General features: G+C 40.9%; 1 protein-coding gene across 4 annotated transcripts in view; it reads left to right on the top strand.

Annotated features, from left to right (window-relative positions):
- RAPGEF5 (Rap guanine nucleotide exchange factor 5) overlaps window positions 1–13,784 on the top strand; it is a 228,238-nt gene that overhangs the window by 34,575 nt on the left and 179,879 nt on the right. For all 4 annotated transcript variants that reach the window (XM_048838363.2, XM_048838364.2, XM_048838365.2 and 1 more), the window contains exons 2-3: window positions 9,575–9,625; window positions 9,964–10,070. In XM_048838363.2, the coding sequence (XP_048694320.1) occupies window positions 9,575–9,625; window positions 9,964–10,070 (158 nt within the window). The remainder of the gene's footprint in view (window positions 1–9,574; window positions 9,626–9,963; window positions 10,071–13,784) is intronic.

The raw sequence follows: 13,784 nt of genomic DNA on the forward strand, positions 1-13,784 counted from the left end.
GCTCCAAATTGTGTAGCTCAGTTTCATCAAAATATGGAGCAGGATCCGTTAATATATCTCTGCAACTTTTCCAGCAGATACATGAGAATTACCATAGTGGATCAAGCCATCACTCTTATCAAGTCTGGTACCCTTCCAGCTATGATGGTATAATACTTGCTGATTCAAAGGAAGATACACATCCCCTCATAAGTCACCTTGCTTGTTGAGCAGTACTGTATACCTGTGGCAGGGGAATTTCTTCCCAACTCCTACAGCAAGCAGATTGTGCTCTGAAACAAGATTCTTACCCTTATCTGTAGTTATACATGTAAAAATAATGGCTTAGACCCTCAGTTGGTGTAAACTGGCATTGCTCCACTGTCTTCAGTGGAGTGATGCTGTTTTATACTAGTTGAGAATCTGGCTCATTTTTATTAGTCATCAAGCTAGCCAACCCTCTTAAAAAATCCAGCTTCAGTAAGACTATCTGATCTCCTCTGGCAGTGAATTCCAGAAGCTGACTACATGCTGCATAAAGAAGTATTTCCTTCTGTTTGTTTAAAATTACTGTCAGGTAATTTAATCAAGTTTTTCCTGTGCTTATAACACCAGCAAGAAAACAAAGGACTTTCCATGTTTCCTATACCCTTTGTAATCTTAAAATACATCCCTGAAATCCCCTCTATTTATTCTCCATTTTGGGCTAAACCTTTACTAAATATAACCATATCATGGGAATATACAGTATTTCTCAAAAGCTTGTGGAAGGAGGGGTGGTGGTTCAGGGCTTTAAAAGGGATTTGTTTTCTTTTTGGCAAAAGGTAGGGGACATGTCTGGGTTGACCCTCTTTCTCTCCTGGATCCAGTACTGACAACCATACTATTTGTATTTAACTGTTGCGTACATTAAAAAACAAAAAAGATTTTCTCAAAGTAGACTTGCAAAAAATGAAACTTATGCTGATATTTATTATATATATATAAAACCTGCTATAAAAAAGAAAGATATTTAGATTGCAAATTCAAGTACTTGAAGATTAGCAAACACCAGAATTAGGTCTTTAGTTGCACAATCTTATACAGTTTTTCCCACAGGACCCCCAACCTAACAGGACAGGCAGCACTCAGAGAGCAAGACAGCTTTTAAATACTTCTTATCCTCATGATTCAATGCATGGCCCAACAGCCAACACCTTACTTATGGCATATCATCTAAACTTAGCTTTGAATATAGAATTATGCATTTCCTCTGATGTTTTACTATGGTGGTCATCACCAGAGTCTGAATGCTTGACAAACATTAACAGATCTATCTGGTAGGGTAGCTGCGAAGATAAGAATATTGTATCCCAATTTTACAAAGAGGGAGACTGAGACAAAGACAAGTGACTTGCCAGATGTCACACATTCCGAATTAGAATTCTGTACTCTCTGATGCTCAACCTTGTGTTCATTCCTTCTGACAGTAAGGTGGTGAAGTCAGAGGAGCTGAAAATCCCATTGACTTCTGTTGCAGTTGTGAATTCTCCACACTTCTGGAAATTGGACCTGAGTTTTTCTCACACTGAACACCCAGACAATGAGGATTGCACAATTAGTGGCCCCCTGCCAAAATTCGGTGGTAGAAAATCTGTGGCAAAGCCAGGGAACTCAGTTCTGCTGGGTGGTCTTTTATTGCCTTATCTAAACGTTCATATTTGTCTTCAGGCTTTCACCTCGTTCTCTACACACCGTCCAACTTCTAGATTAAATGAGGCAGAGATCTTGCAGATAACAGCTTTGCTCACTACACAATTGTGACTCATTAACACTGTCCATCCTGTGCATTGAATGAGGCTGAGTTCTTTTGAAAAAAAAAATCAAATATGAGCATTAGTATTGCTAACTCAGACATTCAAAAATCAGGAGTCAGGCCTCCCCAAAACACCATGATATTTAAAAATAAATTAATTGCCTTTTTTTGCTTGCCTTTAAAGGGCATTCAGGTAATTAAAGTTTTTCCTCTATAATCATAAGCACTAGAAATGTCAGTGTTTTTTTTTTTTTTTAAATGAAAGCTGAGATTCTCACCTAATCACGCTGGATGAACTCTGGGGTTTTAAGGAAGACTCGTGATGAAATTGTTAGAGTTGGCAACTCTAAAGAAAGATAGGGTATGAAACAAACTTTAGTTAAACAAAATGCTTAACTGATAACCCATACCACCTTTGTTAGGACTCTCTGAATTTTGGTTGCTTAACTAAAGAAAAAGGACTTTAGAGTTAAAATGTATTGTTTTATTAACTATCCTTAGCAACAGCAACTAATATAGGATATGAGAAGGTAAAAATAATATTGAACTATGATGTTTCTAACAAACTAGTAGATTGGTCAGTACAATAACCATCCAGGTTTTCAGAATCAAGTAACACAACCACAACAGAAAATAACACTTAAAAGCAATCACTAAAGTAAACTTCTTAGCTTTTTGACTGAGTCCCTCAGAATAGAGCCTCACTTGTGCCAATCAGTTCTTAACTCTGGTGGTGTTAATACAGCCGGAAAACAAAGCAAAGGAATAAGAGATTTTGGTCAATTACTTATATGGCAATTCACCAGGGTCATCTTCCTAAGGGATCTACAGTAGTCAACCCTTTAAACCTACTTTGCCACAAATTATATTAGCCTGAGGATCTGATTAACACTCCTAACTATCTAACACACTGCTACATTTATGACAAAATGTATATACTAAGTGCAGTTCAAGAGGCTTGCGTATTTGGTCTTGTTTTAGGTCTGTGTACATCTAGAACTTGCAAGGCAGTATGAAACTATTAACTATGGTAAACACTTGTGTGATGTTTCACAATCTTAGTTAACAACGAAAACAACGAGGAGTTCGGTGGCACCTTAAAGACCAACAGATTTATTTGGGCATAAGCTTTTGTGGGTAAAAACTCACTTCTTCAGATGCATGGAGTGAAAATTACAGATACAGGTATAAATATATATTTGCACATGAAGAGAAGGGAGTTACCTTACAAGTGGAGAACCAGTGTTGACAGGGCCAATTCAGTCAGGGTGTATGTGGTCCACTCCCAGTAGTTGATGAGGAGGTGTCAATATCAGGAGAAGGAAAGGTTTCAGAGTAACAGCCGTGTTAGTCTGTATTCGCAAAAAGAAAAGGAGTAGTTGTGGCACCTTAGAGACTAACCAATTTATTTGAGTATAAGCTTTCGTGAGCTACAGCTCACTTCATCGGATGCATACTGTGGAAAGTGTATTCTTTTATGTAGAGACTGTCCAGTTTGACCAGTGTACATGGCAGAGGGGCATTGCTGGCACATGATGGCATATATCACATTGGTGGATGTGCAGGTGAACGAGCCTCTGATGTTATTAGGTCCTGTGATGGTGTCCCCTGAATAGATATGTGGGCACAGTTGGCAATGGGCTTTGTTGCAAGGATAGGTTCCTGGGTTAGTGGTTCTGTTGTGTGGTATGTGGTTGCTTGTGAGTATTTGCTTCAGGCTGGGGGGCTGTCTGTAGGCAAGGACTGGCCTGTCTCCCAAAATTTGTGAGAGTGTTGGTGTCACCTTCAGGATAGGTGTCACCTTCAGCCCCCAACTAAAACCCCTCCAACGCATTATTAAGGATCTACAGCCTATCCTGAAGGATGACCCAACACTCTCACAAATCTTGGGAGACAGGCCAGTCCTTGCCTACAGACAGCCCCCCAGCCTGAAGGAAATACTCATAAGCAACCACATACCACACAACAGAACCACTAACCCAGGAACCTATCCTTGCAACAAAGCCCATTGCCAACTGTGCCCACATATTTATTCAGGGGACACCATCACAGGGCCTAATAACATCAGCCACACCATCAGAGGCTCGTTCACCTGCACATCCACCAATGTGATATATGCCATCATGTGCCAGCAGTGCCCCTCTGCCATGTACACTGGTCAAACTGGACAGTCTCTACGTAAAAGAATAAATGGACACAAATCAGATGTCAAGAATTATAACATTCATAAACCAGTCGGAGAACACTTCAATCTCTCTGGTCACGCAATCACAGACATGAAGGTCGCTATCTTAAAACAAAAAAACTTCAAATCCAGACTCCAGCGAGAAACTGTTGAATTGGAATTCATTTGCAAATTGGATACAATTAACTTAGGCTTGAATAGAGACTGGGAGTGGCTACGTCATTATGCAAGGTAACCTATTTCCCCTTGTTTTTTCCTACCCCGCCCCCTCCTCAGACGTTCTTGTTAAACCCTGGATTTGTGCTGGAAATGGCCCACCTTGATTATCATACACATTGTAAGGAGAGTGGTCACTTTAGATAAGCTATTACCAGCAGGAGAGTGGGGTGGGAGGAGGTATTTTTTCATGCTTTGTGTGTATATTAAAAGATCTTCATCGGATGCATACTGTGGAAAGTGTATTCTTTTATGTAGAGACTGTCCAGTTTGACCAGTGTACATGGCAGAGGGGCATTGCTGGCACATGATGGCATATATCACATTGGTGGATGTGCAGGTGAACGAGCCTCTGATGTTATTAGGTCCTGTGATGGTGTCCCCTGAATAGATATGTGGGCACAGTTGGCAATGGGCTTTGTTGCAAGGATAGGTTCCTGGGTTAGTGGTTCTGTTGTGTGGTATGTGGTTGCTTGTGAGTATTTGCTTCAGGCTGGGGGGCTGTCTGTAGGCAAGGACTGGCCTGTCTCCCAAAATTTGTGAGAGTGTTGGTGTCACCTTCAGGATAGGTGTCACCTTCAGCCCCCAACTAAAACCCCTCCAACGCATTATTAAGGATCTACAGCCTATCCTGAAGGATGACCCAACACTCTCACAAATCTTGGGAGACAGGCCAGTCCTTGCCTACAGACAGCCCCCCAGCCTGAAGGAAATACTCATAAGCAACCACATACCACACAACAGAACCACTAACCCAGGAACCTATCCTTGCAACAAAGCCCATTGCCAACTGTGCCCACATATTTATTCAGGGGACACCATCACAGGGCCTAATAACATCAGCCACACCATCAGAGGCTCGTTCACCTGCACATCCACCAATGTGATATATGCCATCATGTGCCAGCAGTGCCCCTCTGCCATGTACACTGGTCAAACTGGACAGTCTCTACGTAAAAGAATAAATGGACACAAATCAGATGTCAAGAATTATAACATTCATAAACCAGTCGGAGAACACTTCAATCTCTCTGGTCACGCAATCACAGACATGAAGGTCGCTATCTTAAAACAAAAAAACTTCAAATCCAGACTCCAGCGAGAAACTGTTGAATTGGAATTCATTTGCAAATTGGATACAATTAACTTAGGCTTGAATAGAGACTGGGAGTGGCTACGTCATTATGCAAGGTAACCTATTTCCCCTTGTTTTTTCCTACCCCGCCCCCTCCTCAGACGTTCTTGTTAAACCCTGGATTTGTGCTGGAAATGGCCCACCTTGATTATCATACACATTGTAAGGAGAGTGGTCACTTTAGATAAGCTATTACCAGCAGGAGAGTGGGGTGGGAGGAGGTATTTTTTCATGCTTTGTGTGTATATTAAAAGATCTTCATCGGATGCATACTGTGGAAAGTGTAGAAGTGAGCTGTAGCTCACGAAAGCTTATGCTCAAATAAATTGGTTAGTCTCTAAGGTGCCACAAGTACTCCTTTTCTTTTTTCTCCTTACAATGTGTATGATAATCAAGGTGGGCCATTTCCAGCACAAATCCAGGTTTTCTCCCCACCGTCCCCAACAAACCCACTCTCCTGTTGGTAATAGCTTATCTAAAATGATTACTCTCCTTACAATGTGTCTGATAATCAAGGTGGGCCATTTCCAGAGAAGGAAAATTGCTTTTGTAGTGAGCCAGCCATTCTCAAGCCCTATTCAAGCCATGATGTTAACTTATTCACTTTCAGAGCTGCTTTACAAGAATCTTGTTTCCAAACAAGGACACAAGTTGTAACTTTGTCACAATCTTTAAAGCACATATGTAAGCATGTATATTTCCTTCTAATTGAGTATCAGTTTCAGGAAGTAGTCAATTGACTGATTTGGGTCATCACCCAAGATAAAGTCCTTGTGTTACTTATCACCGGACCTTTGTTCAGCTATCAGATTTCAGCTCAGCTATTGCTCACATTAGGAGCTGACACTGCAAACATTGATGGAATGAAAGATGGGCAGGGCAGAGCAACAAGCAGTCTTTAGCCCAAGCCTTCTGGCTTAGGCAGACAACAGCTACAGTCTGGGCTCTAGCCCCTAAGCCGGACAGAGCTGTAAGCAGTTGGGAAGTCTTTAGCCTAGCCTCCTGGTTAAGGCAGACAGCAAACAGTCTAGGGCAGTGGTTCCCAAACTTTAACAGCCCACGAACCCCTTTCACTAAATTGTGAAATCTCGTGAACCCCCTCCTAAAAATGAATGTTTCCAGGGATGTAAGTTTAAATGTCCTCCGCGTTCTGTGGGGCTCCTGCTGCTGGACCCTGTTGACCGCCCCGGTCAACTGAGTTCCACTGAGCTTGGGCTGCAGGTCCTGCTGACAGGGACAGGGCTCGGGCTGCCAGCCCCAACTGCCTGGCCCCGCTCTCCCTATGGCTCGGGCTGCCAGCCCCGCACAGAGCGCTGGGGTTCGGATGACCGGCTCCCCTGCTGACGGGGACAGGGCTTGAGCTGCCAGCCGCAACTACCCAGCCCCCGCTCTCCCTGGGGCTCGGGCTGTCTGCCCTGCAACCGGGTCCCACCTGCTGCCTCCAATGCCTGGGGTCCTCTGGCCGCCATTAGTGAAATTTTTCTGGTGAACCCCCTGTAACGTTTTGGGAACCACTGGTCTAGGGGCTTGCAGCCTTCTGGCTGTGGCAAGGCACAGGCCATCCGGCCTAGGGTGAGTAGACCACCACCCCAGGGATGGGGTTGGCGGCAGAGGGACCTGTTTCCCCCCCCCCCCCACTCCACCAGGCTGCAGGGCCAGGGCCCTAACAGTGGCAGGGATTCCACCACCAGGTCAGTGGGGATCCTGCCAATATATGCTGACTCATATTGAGACAGCACAATCTGAGTAATGTCTGGTTCCCCTGGGCTCCTTCCTCCCACAGTCCATGGTTGTGGCTCCATAGTTTGCAGGTCCTCAGCCTCTTTGGAGGTAAGTGGCAGACAGCAGTCCCAGTAACTCTTCCCATTCTCTTTCTCCTCCAGGGGCAGGGTGCTGCATGGCTAGGGGGTCTCGTCCAGAGTCCTGCAGCGGGCTAGAGACATTTGCCTCCTTTGCTGGCTCTGGACCAACTGACCTGAAGGGCCCACCTCTTACGCTTCCTGTCCCTCCTCTCTGCTTCCAGCGCAGGGGGCAGAGCTGGCTTGGCTCCACCCACCAGGGAGAATGCAATGGTCCCTCCATCTCAGGCTCAGAGGGAGGCCATTCTGCCTCACTATAGTTACATTTCTGATTATTCCTTGTGTTCTTAGAAATGCACTATTTTGTTTTAGTCCCTTTCATTTACTGCTGTTTTCAGCACAAGTCTATTACACTACCTTGGTAGCATAAACATGCTTGATTGTAAATATTAGCCTTACTTCTTCATTTTGTCACTAAACTAAAAGAAATCAATGTGAACACTTCTTTCCTTAGCAGGATTGTCCATGAGGTAAAGTTTACCTCAAGTTTACAATATTCCTCTCTTTTATACATCATTGATTCATTCTGGTTCCCTATTTTCCCACGACTGTATCTGGCAACGTAATATCACAGTGTTTGATAGCTGTTTTTAAAATTCATTCACAAACAGGGTAAAAAGGGAAGTATCTTTGGTTTCACCAACAGTACACTCTTGTGAAATGCTGCAGAAATTCGGAGTTTCCTCAGACTCTTTGGAAAGTCTCTGAAGAAACCTTGCTGTTAGATTTAAAGGTTTTTATTCTCTCACCTTTTAAAAGCCTTGACGTCTGGGTAATTCTTAAATAGCAGTAACTCATAATTTTGAGGCCCTATTCATTGCACAACACTGTCTGGCATTTCCTAACTTTCAGGTGTTTGACTTTTGCAACCTACATAATTTTGTCTTTGCATTGTTTTTCTTTCTTAGTTTTTTGTTTTTAAGGAAAAGGTGGATGGGAGAGATGCACTGCTAGGGCTGTGTGCTGGTTTGAGAGGTAGAGGTATGGTCTGGTCTGGCCCTGCCTTCTCTACTACAGCTGCTTCAGCATCAACTGGGCTGAGTTTCTGCTCCACCTGCCTCCCAGTGCTGTGTGCTGAATTGAGGCACCAAGGCAGGTGTGAGCATAAGGCTTTAGAGTGTTCAGTTTTTTTAATTTTTTTTTTAATTTTTGACTTGTTGACAAAATGAATATATGCAGCACAAACTGTAGATGGGAAACAGAAACTTTACCTGCGTAAAACTCGGCAATATCTGCACAACGTTTAATGGGACTAGCAAAATGCATCTCTATCACCTTGCTTGTTTACAGTTTTCCGTGGAATGAAAGGAATTAGCCATCTATATACTCTATATGAGTTTCTTGTTGCCCTTCTCTAAACTCTGCAATATCCTCTTTGAGATGGGGTAATCAGCACTGCATACTGTGCTCTAGATGAGGGGACGCTATTGATTTACTAGGTGGATAGTCAGTTTAGCACTCTGGAGGCATATGAGGAGTTTAAAATTTTCCCACCAATGTGCATTACTTTGTATATATCAACAATGAACTTCATTTGCCTTCATGTTGTCCCTTCAGCTAGTTAGTTTAGCAAAAAGAAAAGGAGTACTTGTGGCACCTTAGAGACTAACCAATTTATTTGAGCATGAGCTTTCGTGAGCTACAGCTCACTTCATCAGATGTATACCGTGGAAACTGCAGCAGACTTTATATACACACAGAGAATATGAAACAATACCTCCTCCCACCCCACTGTCCTGCTGGTAATAGCTTATCGAAAGTGATCAACAGGTGGGCCATTTCCAGCACAAATCCAGGTTTTCTCACCCTCCACCCCCCCACATTGTGAGAAAACCTGGATTTGTGCTGGAAATGGCCCACCTGTTGATCACTTTAGATAAGCTATTACCAGCAGGACAGTGGGGTGGGAGGAGGTATTGTTTCATATTCTCTGTGTGTATATAAAGTCTGCTGCAGTTTCCACGGTATACATCTGATGAAGTGAGCTGTAGCTCACGAAAGCTCATGCTCAAATAAATTGGTTAGTCTCTAAGGTGCCACAAGTACTCCTTTTCTTTTTGCGAATACAGACTAACACGGCTGTTCCTCTGAAACTAGTTAGTTTAGGTCTCTCTTGAATTTCATCACAGTCCACTCTGGTCCTGAATAACCTAAATAATTTTTATCCTCTGCGTTGTACTACCTCACTGCTCACCTCCCTTTTCAGATCAATAAAAAATACTGGACCTACTGTAGATCTTTATGATGTGAACAGATGTGCACAAATGACTAGAATGAGGCCACACAGGATACCTCTGGTGATTTATAAATGATTGTAACCCATGTTTCAACAGATAAATGACCTACCTTTCTCTTACTCCTATTTTTGGTTACAGATAATGACTTTATCAATCTATCTTTTACAGAATTTGTCCAGACGAATTTCAAATCCATATCTGGAAAACCCTTCAAACAAGGTATTTTTAAAACTTCATTTTAATTCCACATGCTAAAAGACTTAGTGGGAAGAATTATTTTTTTGTTTCATTTGCTTAATCCTAACTTTTGAGTAGTTTATGAATATAGCCTCCAGTTAGAGCCACTTGTACAATTTTTGGCTTGTCTACATTAGAAAACTTTTGCCAATATAGATAAATATGTTTAACTACTGTGGTGTAAACCCAGATGTAGACTTACATCACACCAGTTTTAACCATATTTATACCAGTTTAACTTAATTCGGTAACAATTTGTGTATTTAAGTGTTCTAACTTTCTGTATCTAGATAAAAAAGCAATCTCTCTTTTCATTTTAGATTTATGGAGAGAGTTCTTCATGTGCTGGGAGAGCTCTCAGGAATATTTTTACAGTTCGAGCTTCTGACCTGATTAAAGACAGAGTGTACCTTACAGGAATTTGCAGGTAACAAAATTAATTTGCTCTAATTAACTTGCATTTTTTTTCTGCAGGGTGGATACAAATCAATGATTTAAAAAAATCGTTTTTTTTTTATTTAAATTGGATTTTTTTGATAAAAGGCTTTTTCCTCAAAAAGCATTTTATCTAAAGATAGATACATTATAGCTCAAAGATATCTCATCATAGAATAGGGATTATAAATTCTAATTCTATAGTATGAGACAATATATTAATGTAATGTTTAAGAAAAGTTTTGTAAATGAGTTCCAATAGTTCATGGATTAGGGACCCAATTTTATGGAGTTCCAAGGGCTTCTGTATAGATCATTTAGGTTAATCTTTCAATCTATCCAATGGGACTCAGTGCTCAGTCTAGAAGATACCATCAGAGATGCTTTGTTTTGCAGTTCTCAAACTGTGGATTTGTGTCTCCAGAGATAACATGCTTGTTAACAGTAAAAATGTTTTTAAATGAATAAATAATATATAGAGGTGAGAAATAAGACCTCAACCCTATTGTCCCTCTGCAAATTTGTGTACACAGGGTTAATCCCTTACATCTCTCTAAAAGTGCAAAGTTTTAAAAAGTTAAATGAATAGAAGATTGTTGGGGGCGGAATAGATATGGACAAGGAGAAGAAGTCTGGAGATAAATGTGAGAAGGGAGGGACAGGCAGTAGAAATAAAAGTGAAACTGTTCGATTGAGCACTGAGTCCCATTGCGTAGATTGAAAGATTAATCTAAATAATCTATACAGAAGCCCCTGGAACTCCATAAGATTTGGTCCCTAATCCATGAACTATTGGAACTCATTTACAAAACTTTTCTTAAACATTACATGAATATATTATCTCATACTATAGAACTAGAATTTATAATCCGTATTCCATGATGAGATATCTTTGAGCTATAATGTATCTTAATTAAAACTATCTTTAGATAGGTTTTTTTCCTTAAAAAGCATTTTATCAAAAAAAATTCAATTTAAATAAAAAAAAACAGATTTTTTTTATTTTTTATTTTTAAATAATTGATTTTTATCCACCCTGGCAGGATATAATGCTCCCTACTTGTTTTTTACAATGACACCTTAAAGTGAGAACAGGTGTTCGCATAGCACTGTTGTAACCGGCATTGCAAGATATTTACGTGCCACATGCGCTAAAGATTCATGTGTCCCTTCATGCTTCAACCACCATTCCAGAGGACATGTGTCTCTGTGCTGATGATGGGTTCTGCTCGATAACGATCAAAAGCAGAGCAGACCAGTGCATATTCGTTTTCATCATCTGAGTCAGATGACACCAGCAGAAGGTTGATTTTCTTTTTTGGTGGTTCGGGTTCTGTAGTTTCCGCATCAAAATGTTGCTCTTAAGACTTCTGAAAGCAAGCTCTACACCTCGTCCCCCTCAGATTTTGGAAGGCACTTCAGATTCTTGAACCTTGGGTCGAGTGTTGTAGCTATTTTTAGAAATCTCACATTGGTACTGTGACGCACTCTATATGATTTTATAAAAGTATGCTAATCAGTGTGAATATAATGTAACTGGAATATGCTTCATGCAAAAGGTCTCTTGTAAGGTATAATTACAAAGCTTATAATCTTCTGAGTGTGGTCATCCTATTTGGATAAATGTATCACTCTTGTATCTGAAACTAGAAATATGAAATATAACTCTGAGGGCCTATTGTAATTGTGCAAAGTGTGGGCCATTAATGGTGGTTTGGAATCTTGATGGCTCCCATCAGCCAGGACAAGTGACTGTGGATGGCTCTGTTTGCAGGCAGGCCTTCCTGTGAGTCAGGCTGGGAGGAATGAAAGCTTGGGGTCTCACAGGACAGTGACCATGTCACCTGGTACTGAAATCCATCTTAAACCTGGTGCTTTTCCATTTGTGGGGGCCGGGACCCAGAGAGATAAAGGATTCCTGCCTTGTGCCAAAGCCATATGAGGGGGTGGAATGGAACAAAGGGGGCAGCCATCATGAGAAATCCCCTAGCTGCCACCTGAGGTTGAACAAAGGCTGTACCAGGGGAAAGGACTGTGCCCAGACTAGAAAGGTATCTGGTCTTTGAAAGAAACTTATTGAAACATCTCTAAGAGTGAGATTTTACCTGTATTCAGTTTTTATTACTGTACTAGGCTTAGACTTGCATGTTTTATTTTATTTTGCTTGGTAATTCACTTTGTTCTGTCTGTTACTACTTGGAACCACTTAAATCCTACTTTCTGTATTTAATAAAATCACTTTTTACTTATTAACTCAGAGTATGTATTAATACTTGAGGGGGCAAACAGCTGTGCATATCTCTCTATCAGTGTTATAGAGGGTGAACAATTTGAATTTAACCTGTATAAGCTTTATACAGGGTAAAACGGATTTATTTAGGGTTTGGACCCCATTGGGAGTTGGGCATCTGAGTGTCAAGGACAGGAACGCTTCTGTAAGCTGCTTTTAGTTAAGCCTACAGCTGTTAGGGGACGTGGTTCAGACCTGCGTCTGGGTTTGCAGCAGGCTAGCGGGTCTGGCTTAAACCAGGCAGGGCACTGAAGTCCTAAGCTGCCAGGGCAGGAAAGCAGGAGCAGAAGTAGTCTTGGCATATCAGGTGGCAGCTCCCAGGGGATTTCTGTGATCAAACCTGTCACAGGTACCTTCTTTGCATTTTGTCAAATCTGCAATGACAGTATTCGTAAATCAAACAACATGTGCTGGATCGTCATCCAAGACAGCTATAACATGAAATATGTGGCAGAATGCGGGTAAAACAGAACAGTAGACATACAATTCTACCTCAAGGAGTTCAGTAACAAATTTAATTAACGCGCTATTTTTTTAATGAACCACATCAGCACGGAAGCATGTCCTCCAGAATGGTGGCTGAAGCATGAAGGGGGATACGAATGTTTAGCATATCTTGCACATAAATACCTTGCAAGGCCGGCTACAAAAGTGCAATGCAAATGCCTGTTCTCACTTCCAGATGACATTGAAAATAAGAAGCCGGCAGCGGTATCTCCCGTAAATGTAAACAAACTTGTTTGTCTTAGTGATTGGCTGAACAAGAAGTAGGACTGAGTGAACTTATAGGCTCCAAAGTTTTACTTTTTTTTTTGAGTGCAGTTATGTAACAAAAAAAATCTACATTTGTAAGTTACACTTTCACACTAGAGATTGCACTACAGTACTTGTATGAGGTGAATTGAAATAATTTTTAATCATTTTTACACTGAAAATATTTGTACTAAAAACTAATATAAAGTGAGTACTGTACACTTTGTATTCTGCATTGTAATAGAAATCAATATATTTGAAAATGTAGAAAAACATCCAAAATATTTAATAAATGTCAATTGGTATTCTATTGTTTAACAGTGCAATTAATCGTGATCAATTTTTTAATTGCAGTTAATTTTTTTTAGTTAATCACATGAGTTAATTGCGATGAATTGATAGCCCTGGTTTGTTTACATCGTGATTCTGAGTGTAAAAATTTACAGAATATCTTGACTTTAAATGAAGACTCTCCAACCACATTATGCTACAGTGCAAGAGTTCTTCCTATTTTCGGTTATGCAAAAATCACAGGTTTCTATTTTAATGCCATTAATTCATGTGTTGTGTTTAAAAACAAAATGCAGATTCTGTTTGTTTTTATTGAATTTAAAAGTGAGGCTATTGCTTGCTAGTAATGCAGTGACACAAAGTAAATCCTAG

Source organism: Caretta caretta, chromosome 2 (assembly GCF_965140235.1).
Source record: "Caretta caretta isolate rCarCar2 chromosome 2, rCarCar1.hap1, whole genome shotgun sequence".
Classification (NCBI taxonomy): Eukaryota; Metazoa; Chordata; order Testudines; family Cheloniidae; genus Caretta; species Caretta caretta.